This window comes from Argentina anserina, chromosome 4 (assembly GCF_933775445.1).
Source record: "Argentina anserina chromosome 4, drPotAnse1.1, whole genome shotgun sequence".
Taxonomy (NCBI): Eukaryota; Viridiplantae; Streptophyta; class Magnoliopsida; order Rosales; family Rosaceae; genus Argentina; species Argentina anserina.
In genome coordinates, this window is record NC_065875.1 from 26,683,612 (window position 1) to 26,699,799 (window position 16,188).

The following is a 16,188-nucleotide window of genomic DNA, read 5'->3' on the forward strand; positions in this document are numbered from 1 at the left end:
AGTACAAGAGATTGAAAATGTTCTCAAACAAAGTTGGAATTAGATAGTGAGAACCAAGAGTGACACCCAGACGATAATACATTTTTACCTCCAGTACTAATGAGGGAAGTCATGAAGTTACATAATTTACTTTCACTAACGAGACTCAATTTGTTAAGCTATTGCTAAATAAAGCCATTCGCCCATCTCACAGATTTCTCTCTTGTGGTTCAAGCCAAGGAAACCCGAGAAACTCAAACACCTCCTTTTCAGTGTCAAATTTCAAAGCCTGCGCTACCTCTCATGCCCTGCAACAGAATGAGCAATACATGATAATGGTGAGTGAATTATGAAACAGAGAGATTGTGAAGGGAAAAGGTCTCAAAACAAAACATTTCATTACCCGCTGACCGAGAGAGCCCCGTGTAGCTGGAAATAGGCCATCATCATCAAGAAGGAATCCTTTAGATTCAGCTAGAACTCTCAACCTGCATTTAGGATGTCAGAAACTTGCAGGTAGTATATTTAACATAATGATTTTAATCAAGAGAGCAGGCAAACCTCCTATTCAATACATCATCGCCAGTCCAATGTATTAGCGCAAATGCATATATTTCACGTGGGTAAACCTAACAAAACAGAAAATTTAGAGCATATCAGGAAACCAATTACATATATACGCACTAATTATATGTACTGTATGTGATTCGCCCCAAAACAGTAATACAAAGTAGGCCATGACAGCGATCAAACGGTACTGTATATGCCTTCGGATAAAGGGCATAGATACCACACAGCAGCACAATAGTACAAATACGTGAAAGGCACTTTTATGAAACAAAAACTAATACAATTCTTCCGCGAACTTTATTCTGATTGTTAAAGATACAGTAATTAATATCAGGAAGAACCTTGATATCAATGCGGTGGCGCAGCTCTCGTCCAGGATATGTGCAAAGCCCAAAATATGTGTCAACGCCAGAATCAATACCCTGTTCATGTTATTAATAAGATCTTAATGTGCTCAATATTATAGTATGAAACACAAAGACCATAATCAGAGAAAGTTTAATGATTTTCATTATTTCATTGACTATGCATCTAGCAATAAGATATTCTGATGTTAAAACGACTCTGTATGACTACTTTCAACATCAAATCTTGTCACAAACCAAATGCTTCCTAATCTTATTTCCCCTCAAGCAGTAGGGGCAAACTTGAACTCCAATCATGACGACCCACATATAACACTGACACATGCAAACTGCACAATTTTTGAAAATAAATGTTAAAACAAACAGAACATAATATTACCTCCTCACTGTGTATGCTGTAAACCAGATCCTCCCTCAGAAACTTCATATCCTTTAAATGCTTTACATATTTTGGTAAAAATCCTTTATGACTGCGAACAAAATATTCAGGTGAGTTGGCCATATATAGACCGGTAAATAGCGATAAGATCTGACAGAATGATGAAAAATAAAATAAAAGAACAAGGATAACAAAAGGCAAGCTATCAACAAAAAATCATTAATAGCTTATGTGTTTGGCCTGTACTTCTTAATGCAAAGAAAAGAGAGCCGAGAAACCTGTTTCCATCAGGATGTGTAATTATAATGTCCAGATCCCCACAAGGAGCTTTCCCACGTCTATATGATCCTCCACATACAATGTCCACCTGTAGGGATATCTCATAATTAGGATAAAATGCAGCATCGTGTAAATAAGCCAATGCTGTCATGAAAAATGCCTTTTGTAGGACGAGTCAATAAACTTGACATTCATCCACATTCTTTCCTACGGCACTTGGCTCCTTAAATTATTATTTTTATCATAAAATATAGATGATCTAAATAAGGTACTAGAGGCATGAGTTTTTTACTAGTTACGCTCATTACCCCAATATTCTGTGGATCATATAGCAGTTGGTTCAAGTTTTATCATGCTCACTCCAGGCAAAATATCTTCCCCAGCTTTCTTTAGTAGAAGTTCCATCTCCTGAGCCTATTTCAATAAGAGTTTTTTTCACCAATAGTCCCTCAATTCTGGTGTACCTACCAATGTGATACCTCAACTCTTAATCGTACCAATGTGATACCCAGACTCTAGTATTGCTATCATTGAAGTACTTCCGTCAGTTTTTTTCAACTTTTCCGTTATCTTGGTGACGTGGCAAGTACGTGAGGCCCACAAAGAGAGTTAAAAGACAAAATTAACCTCATCTGAGAGGAACAATGTTTTTCCCGCCCTTTACCTTGAGAAAGACACCCAACAATTCCAATTTTAGCGCCAATTTTCCCTCCCTACTCCTTAATTTGTGTCTCTTATCTAAACTAAAGAACTACCGCCAACCAGTCGACCACAATCTGATAAAACCTAGATCAATCTCATTTTCTATTTTTACCCTAGCACTTGTTAAACTAACAGAATAAATATAGAAATTTATATGGAACATCTCATTTCCACAATCTCATAAGAATATAGAAACACATAACTTAACGAAATTCAAATACATGTTTAAGTACCATTAGTTGCCACCTTTTATGTTGATCTGCCATGATTTTTGCTTGTAAGAACTAATGGTACATGTAGTTGAATTTCGTTAAGTTATGTGTTTCTATATTCTTATGAGATTGTGGAAATGAGATGTTCCATATAAATTTCTATATTTATTTTGTTAGTTTAACAAGTGCTAGGGTAAAAATAGAAAATGAGATTGATCTAGGTTTTATCAGATTGTGGTCGACTGGTTGGTGGTAGTTCTTTAGTTTAGATAAGAGACACAAATTAAGGAGTAGGGAGTGAAAATTGGCGCCAAAATTGGAATTGTTGGGTGTCTTTCTCAAGGTAAAGGGCGGGAAAAACATTATTCCTCTCAGATGGGGTTAATTTTGTCTTTTAACCCTCTTTGTGGGCCTCACGTACTTGCCACGTCACCAAGATAACGGAAAAGTTGAAAAAAACTGACGGAAGTACTTCAATGATAGCAATACTAGAGTCTGGGTATCACATTGGTACGATTAAGAGTTGAGGTATCACATTGGTAGGTACACCAGAGTTGAGGGACTGTTGATGAAAAAAACTCTTTCAATAAAAATAAAAATTTCAATGTAATATAAACAAGCACCATTTTTGGTCGGTGAAAATGAAACTATACTAGAACCAAAAATTCAAGTTACATAGAAATTCATTACCTCATTTCGTGGAATTCTTTGTTTGATATCATCAAAATATTTTAAACCTAACTTCTGTGAACTTGTTAATGATTCTTCAGTCTTCAGATCATCTAATGTGCGGTGTCCTTTCTCATACAATTTTTGTGCAGTAGCCGGACCAACTCCCCAAACTTCCCCAAATAAGCTGATAGTTCGTACCTGCAATAAACAAAAGGAGGAATCAGAACCACAAGCTATGAATATATGGAGCTACATACAACCAACTAAGCATTGACCATTACCTAGAGAGACAGTAATATCTATATCTTCTTGTCAAGTACAAATGCAAATACCAAAACACCAACATTTTATACTTAATGATTAAAGTCCATCAGATTTTGAACTAAATAAAAAAAATAAAGATCCGGATTAGTAGAAACTATTGTTTAGCTGATAACAATTCAAACACCTTTTCATCCGTTTCGAAGTGCTCCAACTTGGATAGCTTCCCTGTAGTCACAATTTCCTGAATCTGCCACACAATCAAAAGAATTCATCATCAAATTAACAAAACTAGGAAGAACTAAGGAGACATTCCATTAACATACAGAAAGCTCAACGTGAATGCATAACCTTTACATCAGACTGATTCTGATTACAGCTTAACATAACTAAGAAGGTTTCCCGCTTTGATCATCATTTGGAATTGGAGCATGAACCATATTAAGTTTTAACATACCTGATTTGAAGTACGGATACAATTATAAGAATTGTGGCTTGATGATGCACATTTGGTACAATATACTTCATATGAAGCAGCTTAACACATGGAAACTAAGCTAAAACATTCGTTGTATACATTATAACGCCATTATAGAACAGAATCTACCAGACATACAAATCAAAACTGAGGCATATATGCTTTCACTCACATGGTCTTGCATTGACTTTCCAATGTTAGGCAAGCCTTTAACTTGTTCCTGACTTTGTATCTTGAACGGCAATCTCTCTATAATTGGTATAGCCTTGGAATAGCTAAAGGATCTCCGATCATCGCCCAAGGCTTTGATAAATCAACACATGAAACAACCACTAAACATCAACAACTCATAAAACCAAAAACTGCAACATTTCAACAACTACATAAACTGACTGAACCTCACCTCTATAAATGTTAATAAGCTTCCCAAATACCTGAGTTATGTTGCTGTTCAAATCAGGTGGGCTGTAGGGTGACAATGACTGCAATGGTGTGACCTGATCCTCATTCAGAGCTTTGGCAGTTTGAGGGCTTGGAGTGTGAGGTAAATTCTCAGGAGAAGGTTTAGTCTTTTAGGGATTTGGAGTTTCATTTTCAGTACAGGACTTTTCTGCTTCCAATTCTACAAGGTACAATTCCTCAGGTGCCTTTTCACCTGAGCTCAAGCTATCCTGTAGCCACTAATATAGCACAACTTTCTGCCATCAAATTACCAAAAACCCATTAAAAGTTTAAAACTTTGAAGACTAAATTCACACCCCAGTTCATTATTAACTCAAAGATTTCATCTTTAAATCAACATAAACTGTACAACTCACCCCTTTAAAGAATTCCAATCTCTCACTGCCCGCTTCTTGTAAGAGAGCTTCTGGGTTCATAGCCAATATGTGTGTGACGTTTTTGGTTACTCTCAATTCTATAGTGGCTCCCATTTGGACCAGTTTCTGCTTCCATATCTGAAATTCCAGGCGCATAAACTTAAATAGAACTCTATGAACGAGATAAGAACACAGGTGGAGTGTGAAAGGTGTTGAGTTTCAGACCTGTAATCGACGGTACATGACTCCACTGTGGACTAAGTAGACGACCATTCCGGCGAACATTCCGTCTGGATCGCATTCGGTTCTTTGGCGCCATTATTTTGGGTTCGTTTCTGATTCGGTGAGTGTTTTTGGGTGCTTGTAAATCTATACGGTTTTACTGATTTAACAGATAATGTGCTGAGAGTTATAGTTGAGGATTCTTCATTTGCTCCGGACCTTCTTTTGTTTTGCCTAAGCTTCTGCTAATGCAGTGTCTTACTAAGTTACAATGAGCTGCAGTGAACTCACCATATTAAAAATGAGCTTGAAAAAAATAGTATATCTTATGTTTTACATCAGTTGCAACCTTTATCAAGATGAAGTTTCTATTACCCCTAGGTTAGATCATATCAGTATCAAAGACTATGTCCCTTGGCTAATTTGTACATTCACAGCTTTGCTCATAAAAGCATTGATGACGCCTCTGGTCTCTCACAGATTTCTCTGGTGTGGTTCCAGCCAAGGAAATCCAAGAAAGTCGAATACCTCCTTTTCTGCGTCAAATTTCAAGCTTGCACCAGCTTTTGCCCCCTGCAACGGAAAAAAATTCAACGTTTAAGTGATCCCTGAAACAGATAAAAGTCTGGAGAATTTGCCCCCAAAAACCACCAAGTTGTTACCCGTTTACCGCCAGATCCATGAGTGGCTGGAAACAGCCCTGTATCGTCAAGCCTGAATCCTTTTGATTCAGCTAGTAACCTCAACCTGCATTTAGACTATCAGAGACCTGGCAGCATGTCTTACAACCAATTTATCACCAACAGAACTTGGTAAAGCAGATGAACCTTCTATTCAGCACATCATTCCCTGTCCAAGCTATTAGTCCAAATGCATATATCTCCCGTGGGTAGACCTACCGCAGAAGAATCAAAGCATAGACAATATCAAAACTATTGTGGAACGTGCACCTTGAAGCCAACTTAAGAAAAGTGCACGATGTACTATCATAATGCTATTTGACATCGAATCTTGCAAATTATATGAGTCCCTACAACATTCTAGTATGGTATGAAAGTTTTGAAAATAAGCAAGATGTTAAAATTTATTTAAACAGGTAAGAGATATGAAAACCTTAAAATCTATACGGTGTCGCAGCTCTCGTCCAGGATATGTGCAAAGCCCAAAATATGTGTCAACACCAGAATCAGTACCCTGTTCACATGTTTGTCTAGAGAAGGTGATGAAAAAGGAATTCATATCATGATGAATATACAGTAACAAAAACAATTAATAAATAAGGAACACAATAACACAAAGACTTAGTAGGGGTATAATCATTCAACTTCTGACACCGCACTCATATACACTGGCAGATGTAACGTACCTAAGTATGAAAAGAAAAGGTGAGTAAACCAATTTACCTCTTCGCTGTGTGTAACAAAAACCAAATCCTCTCTTAGGAACTTCATATCCTTTAGATGATTCACATACTTTGGTAAGAAACCTTTATGACTGAAATACATACCAAAGCAAGTCAGAATTTCAAAACTAAAACCAGAAACTTGTCTGTCCAATAGCAACATAACAGAAATAGTATAACATTGGACTGATTGGAGATTAAATATTATGTTAAGGTTAAATGGCATAGAACAGCAAGCCGTGAAGTTGCAGTCACACCAAGTCGGAAAGTTAAAGTGTTAGAACATTATTTCAGTCTACGACAAAATACATGCATATAATCTAAAATTCTTACCGCAAAGTAAACAAATTCAAATGAGTAGCTTGCATACCTGTTCCCATCCGGATGAGTAATTACAATGTCCAGATCTCCACAAGTAGCCTTCCCGCGTCTATATGACCCTCCACATACAACAACCACCTGCAGACAGATGTGGCACTCGTAAAAATAGCAAGCCACTTACATCAATGCAGTTGTCTAAGACTAACTTTGATATGTAAGTAACTGATCTATTCACTGGTTCCCTATACGAGACATACTCAAGTAATCAGCACAAAATGGTTTATTTTGCCAGCTCAATTATGTACATTATATGGCAGCTGTACCCCATGTTAGTTATAACCTGAGTCAGTCTCATTCCTCCGTAATACAGGCCTACCTGATATATCATATATTTAAAAAAATTATGTGCTCACCCCAGGCAAAACATCTTCGCCAGCTTTCTGTAGAAGAAGCTCCATCTCTTGAGCCTATTGCGTTCATATAACAGAGCACTAATTAATTTCTTGTAATTAACAAAATTCAGATTACATAAGAATTCTGAAGATAATTTATTATTTTAAGTAAATCAATGAAAAGTTTATGAGTTGACCTCATGCCGCGGGATCCTCTGTTTGATATCATCATAATACCTCAAACCCAACTTCTGTGAATGTGTCAATGAATCTTCATTCTTTAAATCATCTAATGTTCGATGACCTTTCTCAAATAGTTTTAGTGCAGTAGCTGGACCTACACCCCATATTTCCTCGAATAAGGTGATTGTTTTTACCTGCAATTAATAAACAAAATAGAATGCAGAACTGCATGTCAAAAAATAAAGAAATGCGGTTGAGACGCATAGTCTCAGATACTGAGTACTGCCATTCAAACTGTGGTGATATAAGTAACATATGAGTAGAAGTACATATATGACATATTTAGATTAGTGTCAGGCTCAAAGTAAATAGTGAGTATCACAAAGGGAAGAACTCAAATTTCAAATTGGCAGTAGAATATTTAAACAAAGGAAGACTGAAAACCTTTCCATTACCTTTTCATCTGTTTCAAAGTGTTCCAACTTGGATAGCTTTCCAGTAGTAACTATTTCCTGAATCTGAAATCAAGGATGAGAAGTTTGAATTATTTTGAGGATTTGCCAGTCCATGGAGAGGAGCATGTACTCTTCCAGAATATGAACTAAAATAACCTCCCAAAGTAGACTAGTGATATCTGATTTCAGTTAAAGCAACAGATTGATCACAATCTCTCAACTCTGATTCTCAAACAGATGTTTCTTTGTCTCTTTTCTAGACAGTACAGAACTACAGATAATACTAATTTGCAGATAACTGACCAAGAACATATAAATAAAATCATGAGATCTATGAGTGCACAAAAGACCTTTAGTAACAACATGCACTTCATTTGCAACATTTTGACATTTAGATGATTTATACACATACAACTCATAAAATGAAATTAAGATGTATATCTTCTCTATAGACAGAAACTGAGGCATGTATGTCACTAACATGATCTTGCATCGACTTTCCAATGCCGGGAAGGCCCTTAACTTGTTCTGCATTTTCAATCTTGAAAGGCAACTTCTCTATAACCGGTATAGCCTTGTGATAGCTAAAAGATCGTCGATCATCCCCCAATGCTTTGATTCATCCAATAAAAATTTAAAATTATCAACAAACATCACACTCCATCAAGAACTGCAAAATAAACCAACAAAGATATCAGTTACTTACTTACCTCTATATATGTTGATAAGCTTCCCAAATATCTCGGTTATGTCTCTATTTAAATCAGGTGGGCTGTAGGGCCTGGATGAATCCAATGCTGCGACCTGATCCTTATTCAGGGCTTTAGGGGTTTTCTGGATTGGAGTATGAGGCAACTCATCAGGAGAGGAGAATCTTCTCTTTTTCGGATTCGGGGTTTCTTCATCGCTGGAAATGTATTCACTAGAAGATTTGTCTGACTCCAATTTCAGATGGTACAAATCTTCTGGTACTCTTTTCCCTGAGCTCAAGCTGTCCTCCAGCCACTGATAGAGTACAACTCTCTACAAAACACCATAAAAGTTTTGGAACTTTAAGTGTATATATATGTATACTACTATAATTACTGAGGATACTAGATAGAATAGCAAGTAGCTGTTGACAGAAGAAGCATTCTAAAGTAACATTACATTGACATTATGTAACTAATAACTTGAACCCTCCAAATCATAGCTAATCGAACAAAACCAAGATATACAGAAAACATGTTCATATCAACTAGAAAGTGAATGGTGATCGAGTTAGTGACTCACTCCTTCAAAGCGATCCCAGTGATCAATGCCCACTTTTTGCAATACGGCTTCTGGGTTCATTGCAAATATGTGTGTGACCCTTTTGGATAGATGATCTTCTATAGTAGCCCCCATTTGAACCAGTTTTTGCTTCCAAATCTGAAATATAAGGCACCATATATGACAAGGCTATGACTAATTGACTATATGATCAGAACTCAGGTGTGAAAGAGCTAGGAGTGCCAACCTGTAAGCGACGGTTCTGAACTCCGTCTTCCACTAAGAAGACGACCATTCCGGCGAAGATTCCGTGAGGATCTGACGGTGGAGGACTTTCACTTTGGGTTGCTCTTTTTGGCGCCATTACTGGGTTTCGTTTAGTCTAGACTGTTTCGGTGGTTCTGCAACAACAAAGGCCATGTCTTTTTTACAGTTTCACTTCCGACCAGCAATACTGATCAGTCGAGGACGCGTGTCTCAGTTACACAGCAGAGCGACACTTGGCAGCAACTCTACACTCGTTAATGAACAACATCACAGATTTCCTTTTCTTTTCCAATATTTTACAAGCCTATTCACTTTCTATTTCAGTATTTCTTTTGTTTTAAGCACAAAAACTCAACGATTCCTCATTACTAGATGTGCAAGAACTCCATTCTCAAAAAATAAAAAAAGATGTGCAAGAACTCGCAACATTAACAAAAATGGGTTTGTAGTTTTATTAGTGAAGTCGATGTCTAGATTTTTCAATAATAAAAACAATAGTAATTTATATTTATTTATTGTATCAGACTATCAATTATACGTATGTATGTATTTAGTACGTATATTCTTATAGAACATTACTTTTAATATGAAAACATTATCTAATGGTGCACCTAGAATTAATTTGATGTGTGATCAGATGAGTTTATTTACAATAAGGTTCGTGATTGAGTTGGTAAAGACACAACTATATCAACTCTATATATTTACGTTCAAATCAAGTCAACGTGGATTGATATTAAATCTTAATCTATTTTTTTATAGTCATAGAAGAGAAGAGGAAGTTGTCCACAAGATCTTTGAGCAGGTGTTAGTTTGTTAGTTTATAAGCATAAAAGACTTTGAAAAAACATGAACATTGTCATTTCAATAAGAAAAAGAACGGTATTAACCTAAAAAAAAGCCCAAAACTCACCATAATAGTGATAATACCCGTCACCAACGGACATGCTTGTGTCAGTCATAAGTAGCAGCCATAGTGCCCTGTCACCCTATCACAAACTCACTCCCTCCATCCTCAAAACTCACAAAACCCAATCCTCCTCAGGGTTTTGGCCATAAACCCCCAAACAACAACCAAAATGATGCTTCATCGCTTAACATCTACAACAATGTTCCTATCATCTTCTCCACCTAAATTCCTATCCCAACTCAAACACTCCTACTCTGTTCTCTCCAACCCTTCCTCCCTAACTCGCATCAGCTTCATTCTGCTCCACCAGCCCCGCCGTTTCGCCACCGCCGCCGCCGCCACCGCCGCCGCCAAAAAAGGAGACACTTTCTTCGCCGAGGAAAACGTCTCGTGGACTTCACTTGGTTTGTCCGATAAGGTTTCTCAAGCTCTCTTCAACGCCGGCCTTGGCCAACCCTCTCTTGTTCAGGTACCCACCTCTTCTTCTCTTCTCAAGTTTCAATCTTTACCATCCCAAAATGACAGTTTGTAATTCTTAATCTGTTTTGTTCAATTGGGTCCTAAAGCTTCTATGTGAAACCGCTCAAAGTTTTGAACTTTTACATTTAAACAACAATGTATAACTTAAAGGTTTGAACTTTACACTCACATAATGATGTAAACAATATCAACTATGTGATATGCTCTAAAGTTTTGAACTTTATCTTCATAGTTTCATACTATGATCAGAAGCAAATATGTGAAATCAGTTTTGAACTGTGTATTGAGGCAGTGAGTTTTGCATTATAGGCGGCTTGCATTCCATCCATACTTTCAGGGAAGGATGTGATTGTTGCAGCTGAAACTGGTAGTGGTAAAACACACAGTTTTCTTGTCCCTCTGATCGATAAGCTATGTAATGAGCAAGAAGAGTTTGGGAATGCTGCTGATTCAGATCAAGGAGTGTCCTCTGTCCGAAAGATTTCTCTGGTGCTTTGTCCAAATGTAACACTTTGCGATCAAGTGGTTCGAATGGCCAATGGTCTTTGTGGCGAAAATGGTGAACCACTCCTCAGAGCCACATCAATTTGTGGTCGACAGGTATTGATGGTCTTACTTATTCAGTTATGTTTTTAGTTGTATGAAGAGTTGTGCATATTGGTAGTTCAACTTGTATTGCTATAGGGATGTTCTTAACTTCCTAACTTTGATTGCAGGGCTGGCCAGTTAATGATCCTGATATTGTTGTTTCAACACCTGCGGCTCTTCTGAATAATATTGACCCAAACAAGTACAAATTCCGACGGATGGAATTCACACGGAGTGTAAAATATGTGGTAAATTTATGTTTCATTCATCGTGTATCAGTATCTTTTATCCTTCAGAATCACAAATTCAATGTTACATGCATATTCACGTGATATATGTCTAATACGGCATTTACAGGTGTTTGATGAAGCAGATATGCTTCTCAATGGGGGTTACCAAAATAAGGTTATTCGTCTCATAAACTTACTCCGCTTTGACGAAAAGCTGTTGTCCCGCTCTGATGGATCTAATGGATCTGCAGCTGAGTTGCCAATTGACTTGGAATCTGAAACTTCAATGCATTTTAGTTCAGAAGACGAAGAAGATATCAATACTGAAGGTTTCTCAGAAGACGAGGAAATCTTGGAAGATGATGTTGATGATTTACCTGAGGCAGGTGGGAGTGGGAAGGTCAAATACAGAGAATGGAGAAGAGTGAGAAAAACTTATACACGCAGTAAACAGTACATTTTTGTCGCAGCCACTCTTCCAGCAAATGGGAAGAGAACTGCCGGGGCAGTGTTGAAAAAGATGTTTACAGATGCCATCTGGGTTAATGGAAACTATCTTCATTGTCACAATCCCAGGTGCTGCCCCATCTTTTGGCTGCCAGTTATTGTTAAATACTTTTCCTCGCCCTCTTTCCCAATCAACTGATATGTTAGGATAGTTTATATTATTGCTTTTGTTTTTCTCTTAGCCAGTTAGATGCTTTAACTTTGATCTGTTTGGTTATGTGTTTGTGAGCATTGATGATTTGTCTCTTTTCTCCTATTTCAGATTAAAGCAAAGGTGGATTGAAACGACATTTGATACTCAGGTAGATGAACTCATAAAGGCTGTGAATCATGGTTTTGAATCCAAATCCCTGGAATTTGATTCTGGTCAATGCCGCACAATGGTATTTGCGAACACTGTTGATGCTGTGGAATCAGTGGCAAAAATATTGACTAGTGCTGGGATCGAATGCTACCTTTACCATAAGGACTGCTCCTTGGAGGACCGAGCAAAGACATTGATTGATTTCCAAGAGAAAGGTGGAATTCTTGTTTGCACTGATGCTGCTGCACGTGGTATTGACATTCCAAATGTATCACATGTTATTCAGGTGTGTCTTCTTTTTTGCATAGTTGTTTTTCTTTTTAATTGTGTTTCGAAATGAAGGTCATCTATCTTAAAAAAAGAAGTAAAACTCAAATTGAAGATCATAGGTGATCAAATACTTCATTCAATATGTTAGTCTCTGATATTGTTATCTCTGCATCTTTCTAACAATCTTTTCGTAGACTTAATAAGATCAAACTCATTCTTTGATGGGATTCCTTAAAGAATATAAAACTAACTCTTGGCATCGCTTACTTTACAGGCAGACTTTGCTACTTCTGCTGTAGATTTTATACACAGGGTTGGTCGCACAGCTAGAGCTGGTCAATATGGACTCGTAACTAGTATGTACAATGAATCCAACCGGGATCTGGTTGCTGCAGTTCGTCAATCAGGGGAGCTTGATATGCCTGTGGTGAGTATAGAAAACTTGCAGTATTATTTCTGATAAGAAACAATTACAATATCTGCTGGTTGTGATTCATGCTGTTTCCTAATTATCATCTAAGATAATTGATTGCATATGTTTTATGTTTACATTTATAATGTTCTGGTTGACCTTACAATCTTTAGTTGGACCTTGATAATGACTAGTTTGCTTTCTTGTTGTTGCAGGAGACGGCATTTAGCAGGAAAAGAAGCTTTCGAAATAAGATTAAGAAAAGAGGTAATTTAAAATCTTGTCTAAAACTCAGAAATATAAACTTATAAATTGAAATTAACAGGGATCAAATAACTCACACCTCAAGTCTCAAGATCTGGAGTTGATAAAAGTTGAATTTTAGTTTTCGTGAACTTGCATCTTAAGTGATTATAATATGGTTAACGATAGATGCTGATGATATTGCGGCCTGATTGTTTCATTTTTACTTTGTAGCGGCTTTGCAAAGAATCACAAATTCATCAGCTGCTGAAAAAAGGGCTCTAGCATAGACCAGTTTGGTTTGGTTTGTAGACTAAAGCTTGCATCCTGAATAATTTTGTTAAACTGCAGATTGTTATGAAGTTATAACATGAGTTTGATACAGATTTATATGTTTGCAGGTCTGAAGAATATTACAGGCAAAATTTAGGTGTGGAAGAGGATGTTCTAGCATAAAAGCTTGGTTGTGAAGGAATTCATATATAAACAGGCATGCACTGATGATTTTTATAGAAATCATTGCTTTCACGTTGATTTAAGGCTTCTAACTTATTGTATCAATTTTACTCGAATCAATAGAACATGTTCATTATATTAAGATAAACCCCCAGTATATAAATATTCTACTTTCATCAGTTCTTTCCGTGAAAGAAATGTACATTGTTAAAGCCTCTGGTGAGCTATAGAAGCTCAAAACAAATGAAGTGCAAGGTTTTGAAAAAGCAAGGTAAGATACCAAACCAATAACAGAGAGAAAGAAGCAAGGTAAGAGTACAATCAATTGTAGGGCATGTTTTGATTAATCCTTGCCGTTCAGGAAAGCCTTGGCCTCTGGTCTCTTATTAGCAGGCACCAGAAGCTCTACAAATTCACTAATACATATGTCTGAGCTTCCCCCTTTATTAATTTCCTTCTCAGCCAACTCCCTCCATTTTCTGGAATTTTTCTTAATCTCTTTGCTTCTTTCTCCTTCCATTACTTCCTTCAGACAACTAACAAACTCTTCTTTTCTCACAATCCCTTCATCATCTTCCTTGGCTCTGACTCCAACCTCCCAAATCTCTTCCACAAACTTAGCATTGGTCATTTGATCAGCCCACTTCGGCACTGCAACCATTGGAACCCCAAGGCTGAGCCCTTCGAGTATCGAATTCCAACCACAATGAGTCACAAAACACCCAATTGCTTCATGAGCCAAAGCTTCTAGCTGGTTACACCAAGTCACTAGTAGACCTTTTTCCTTTACTGAATCGATGATTTCATCTGTCAATTTACCCAGTTCAGATGCTCTTACCACCCAGATGAAATGTACCCCAGTCTCTTTCAAGCCTAAAGCAAACTCTTTCATCTGCTCTGCTGTCAGTGACACCATGCTTCCAAAGGAGACATACACCACTGATTTAGGTGCCTTTGTTTCCAGCCATTTGATGCATTCTTCACCAAGAGGCTTCCATAAGCTTGCTCCATATCCGCTGTCTCCTTTAATTTGATCATCCAAGTAAGCCGAAGGGATCATAGGGCCTATCAACTTCGCTGGCCATAGCTTTGCTACTGCTTTAGCAGCCTTCGAGATTGAACAAACCAAACACAAATTAGTGCTTGCAATATCATATGCAATGTTGATAGTATAGATGAGAAGGGTAGTGTTCTTTCGAAACATATCAGGCGTTAATGGAAAGATAACTACTAAAATTAAGATATTTATACCTTGCTTTCAAGTGATTTGAAAGTATTTGTAAAGATCCAATCAGCCTTGTCTAAATTTGAATACTGATTCAGTTGCATCCTCAAGTAAGCTGGGTTACTCTCTGGCTTCTTAAGCATGCCAGGTAGGTCAGCAATGTCTAGTGGAGGCAAGCCATGAAGCAACAAGGGCATGTCATCAAGCTTAAACGGCAGAGATATCAGACCATGGTGAATGTGAAGAAGAATGCTACAAACACTAGCCGAATTGGTGAAAAAGGAAGCTCCATATATGCCATGTTTCTTGGCCACATCAAGAGCCCAAGGCAGAAATGAATCATACACAACACAATTCACCGGGAACTCGGAGTCTTCAAACTTCTTCAGCACTTGAGATAGGGTTCTCGAGCCGTTGGCCTTGAACGACTGAAGAAATGTCTCCTCATCCGCTGCCTGAGCAAAGCCAGACTCATCGAAACCATCGGATATGGGTTCAACGCCAACAGTAGGGACACAAATGGAGCTGACAGTGTAACTGGTGGTGGCTAAGGTGGCCTTGACGCCTTTAGAAGCCAGTCGCTTTGCGAACTGGAGGAGAGGGTTAATGTGGCCTTGGCTAGGGTATGGAAGCACCACAACATGACCTCTGTACTGTTTGTGATTCTCCATTTTCGTTATGGTGAGTTGATTTGAGCCACGAACCTTTATATAGGTTCCGAAATGCGCACATGTCGCCACTAGATCAACTGCGTGAGACATTGATGAGAGACCAAAAGTTTGGTAAGTCTGAAACATGTCTTTCTTAAACTCTCTTCCTCTAATTTGCATGACGTTGTACATATTGACGTAAGCCTTTACGTCCCAGATGACATAATTAAGCTTCCAAACTCCACGCACGCAAATATCGTCATCAGAATGGTTGTTGTAAATTGTAATAAGTTGACAATATGATCATGACGTTTTTGTAACTGCTAAACTCTTATTCAGTATCTTTGTTTTTGCTGCTGACCTTATTTGGAATGCCAAGGTTCTCTTATATAAGTAAATTAGTCTTTCTATAGTTTACAATCAACATCAAAGCCAGAATCTTTTGTTTTGTTAATATGCTTAACGTGGTAGATGCAAATTCGTATACAACCTTTTTGTTTGAGCCGGAAACTGATAGATCGATGACCATACATTCTCACAGATTCAAATATGCATGTGTTGATCTGGATAGAAATGAAGGGAAGAACGAAACTAGCTGCCTTCCAGGAGAACTGCACAGATACTAAGTAGCTAGCCCATTTCTTCTTAATGGGAGAAAGAGTGCCTAATCAAACAGCACGATATATATGACCAACCAAGCGAAGG

The 16,188-nt window shown here is 37.7% G+C and overlaps 4 protein-coding genes across 4 annotated transcripts; 1 reads left to right on the forward strand and 3 right to left on the reverse strand.

Annotated features, from left to right (window-relative positions):
• Positions 1-100: 100 nt before the first annotated feature.
• Positions 101-5,231, reverse strand: LOC126792506 (DNA polymerase lambda-like). The gene is given in 15 exon segments (XM_050518916.1): positions 101-268; positions 270-287; positions 383-467; positions 541-608; positions 891-971; positions 1,294-1,384; positions 1,572-1,660; positions 1,933-1,986; positions 3,177-3,356; positions 3,607-3,669; positions 4,070-4,200; positions 4,301-4,595; positions 4,716-4,853; positions 4,941-5,022; positions 5,218-5,231. Coding segments are annotated over 15 exon segments (1,470 nt in total). The 3' UTR covers positions 101-187.
• On the reverse strand, positions 5,199-9,433 carry LOC126789831 (DNA polymerase lambda-like). The gene is made up of 13 exons (XM_050515887.1): positions 9,189-9,433; positions 8,963-9,100; positions 8,401-8,713; positions 8,172-8,302; positions 7,691-7,753; positions 7,250-7,429; positions 7,074-7,127; positions 6,710-6,798; positions 6,341-6,431; positions 6,051-6,131; positions 5,765-5,832; positions 5,600-5,684; positions 5,199-5,510 (listed from the first exon to the last, which is right to left on the reverse strand). Exons 1-13 carry the CDS (start codon positions 9,303-9,305, stop codon positions 5,412-5,414), a joined length of 1,509 nt encoding a protein of 502 aa, XP_050371844.1. The 5' UTR covers positions 9,306-9,433; the 3' UTR covers positions 5,199-5,411.
• An 822-nt stretch (positions 9,434-10,255) lies between these two features.
• Positions 10,256-13,785, forward strand: LOC126791015 (DEAD-box ATP-dependent RNA helicase 22). The gene is made up of 9 exons (XM_050517404.1): positions 10,256-10,587; positions 10,908-11,198; positions 11,315-11,434; positions 11,544-11,992; positions 12,186-12,513; positions 12,772-12,924; positions 13,125-13,176; positions 13,387-13,456; positions 13,554-13,785. The coding sequence occupies exons 1-8, from the start codon at positions 10,288-10,290 to the stop codon at positions 13,440-13,442; spliced, it is 1,749 nt and encodes a 582-aa protein (XP_050373361.1). The 5' UTR covers positions 10,256-10,287; the 3' UTR covers positions 13,443-13,456; positions 13,554-13,785.
• A 166-nt stretch (positions 13,786-13,951) lies between these two features.
• Positions 13,952-15,606, reverse strand: LOC126791604 (UDP-glycosyltransferase 74B1-like). Its single transcript, XM_050518081.1, has 2 exons — positions 14,860-15,606; positions 13,952-14,716 (listed from the first exon to the last, which is right to left on the reverse strand). The coding sequence occupies exons 1-2, from the start codon at positions 15,592-15,594 to the stop codon at positions 13,952-13,954; spliced, it is 1,500 nt and encodes a 499-aa protein (XP_050374038.1). The 5' UTR covers positions 15,595-15,606.
• Positions 15,607-16,188: the final 582 nt, after the last annotated feature.

Bases quoted from the DNA above. Each gene is read 5' to 3' on its own strand.
- LOC126791015 (XM_050517404.1), top strand. From the start codon at position 10,288: ATGATGCTTCATCGCTTAACATCTACAACAATGTTCCTATCATCTTCT. The intron at 12,925-13,124 runs GTGAGTATAGAA...TTGTTGTTGCAG, and splicing joins GGGAGCTTGATATGCCTGTG to GAGACGGCATTTAGCAGGAA. The intron at 13,177-13,386 runs GTAATTTAAAAT...TTTACTTTGTAG, and splicing joins AAATAAGATTAAGAAAAGAG to CGGCTTTGCAAAGAATCACA.
- LOC126789831 (XM_050515887.1), bottom strand. From the start codon at position 9,305: ATGGCGCCAAAAAGAGCAACCCAAAGTGAAAGTCCTCCACCGTCAGAT. The intron at 6,799-7,073 runs GTGAGCACATAA...ATCTGTCTGCAG, and splicing joins GCGAAGATGTTTTGCCTGGG to GTGGTTGTTGTATGTGGAGG. The intron at 6,432-6,709 runs GTATGCAAGCTA...TATGTATTTCAG, and splicing joins ACTCATCCGGATGGGAACAG to TCATAAAGGTTTCTTACCAA.
- LOC126791604 (XM_050518081.1), bottom strand. From the start codon at position 15,594: ATGTCTCACGCAGTTGATCTAGTGGCGACATGTGCGCATTTCGGAACC. The intron at 14,717-14,859 runs GTATAAATATCT...TCAATCTCGAAG, and splicing joins TCAAATCACTTGAAAGCAAG to GCTGCTAAAGCAGTAGCAAA.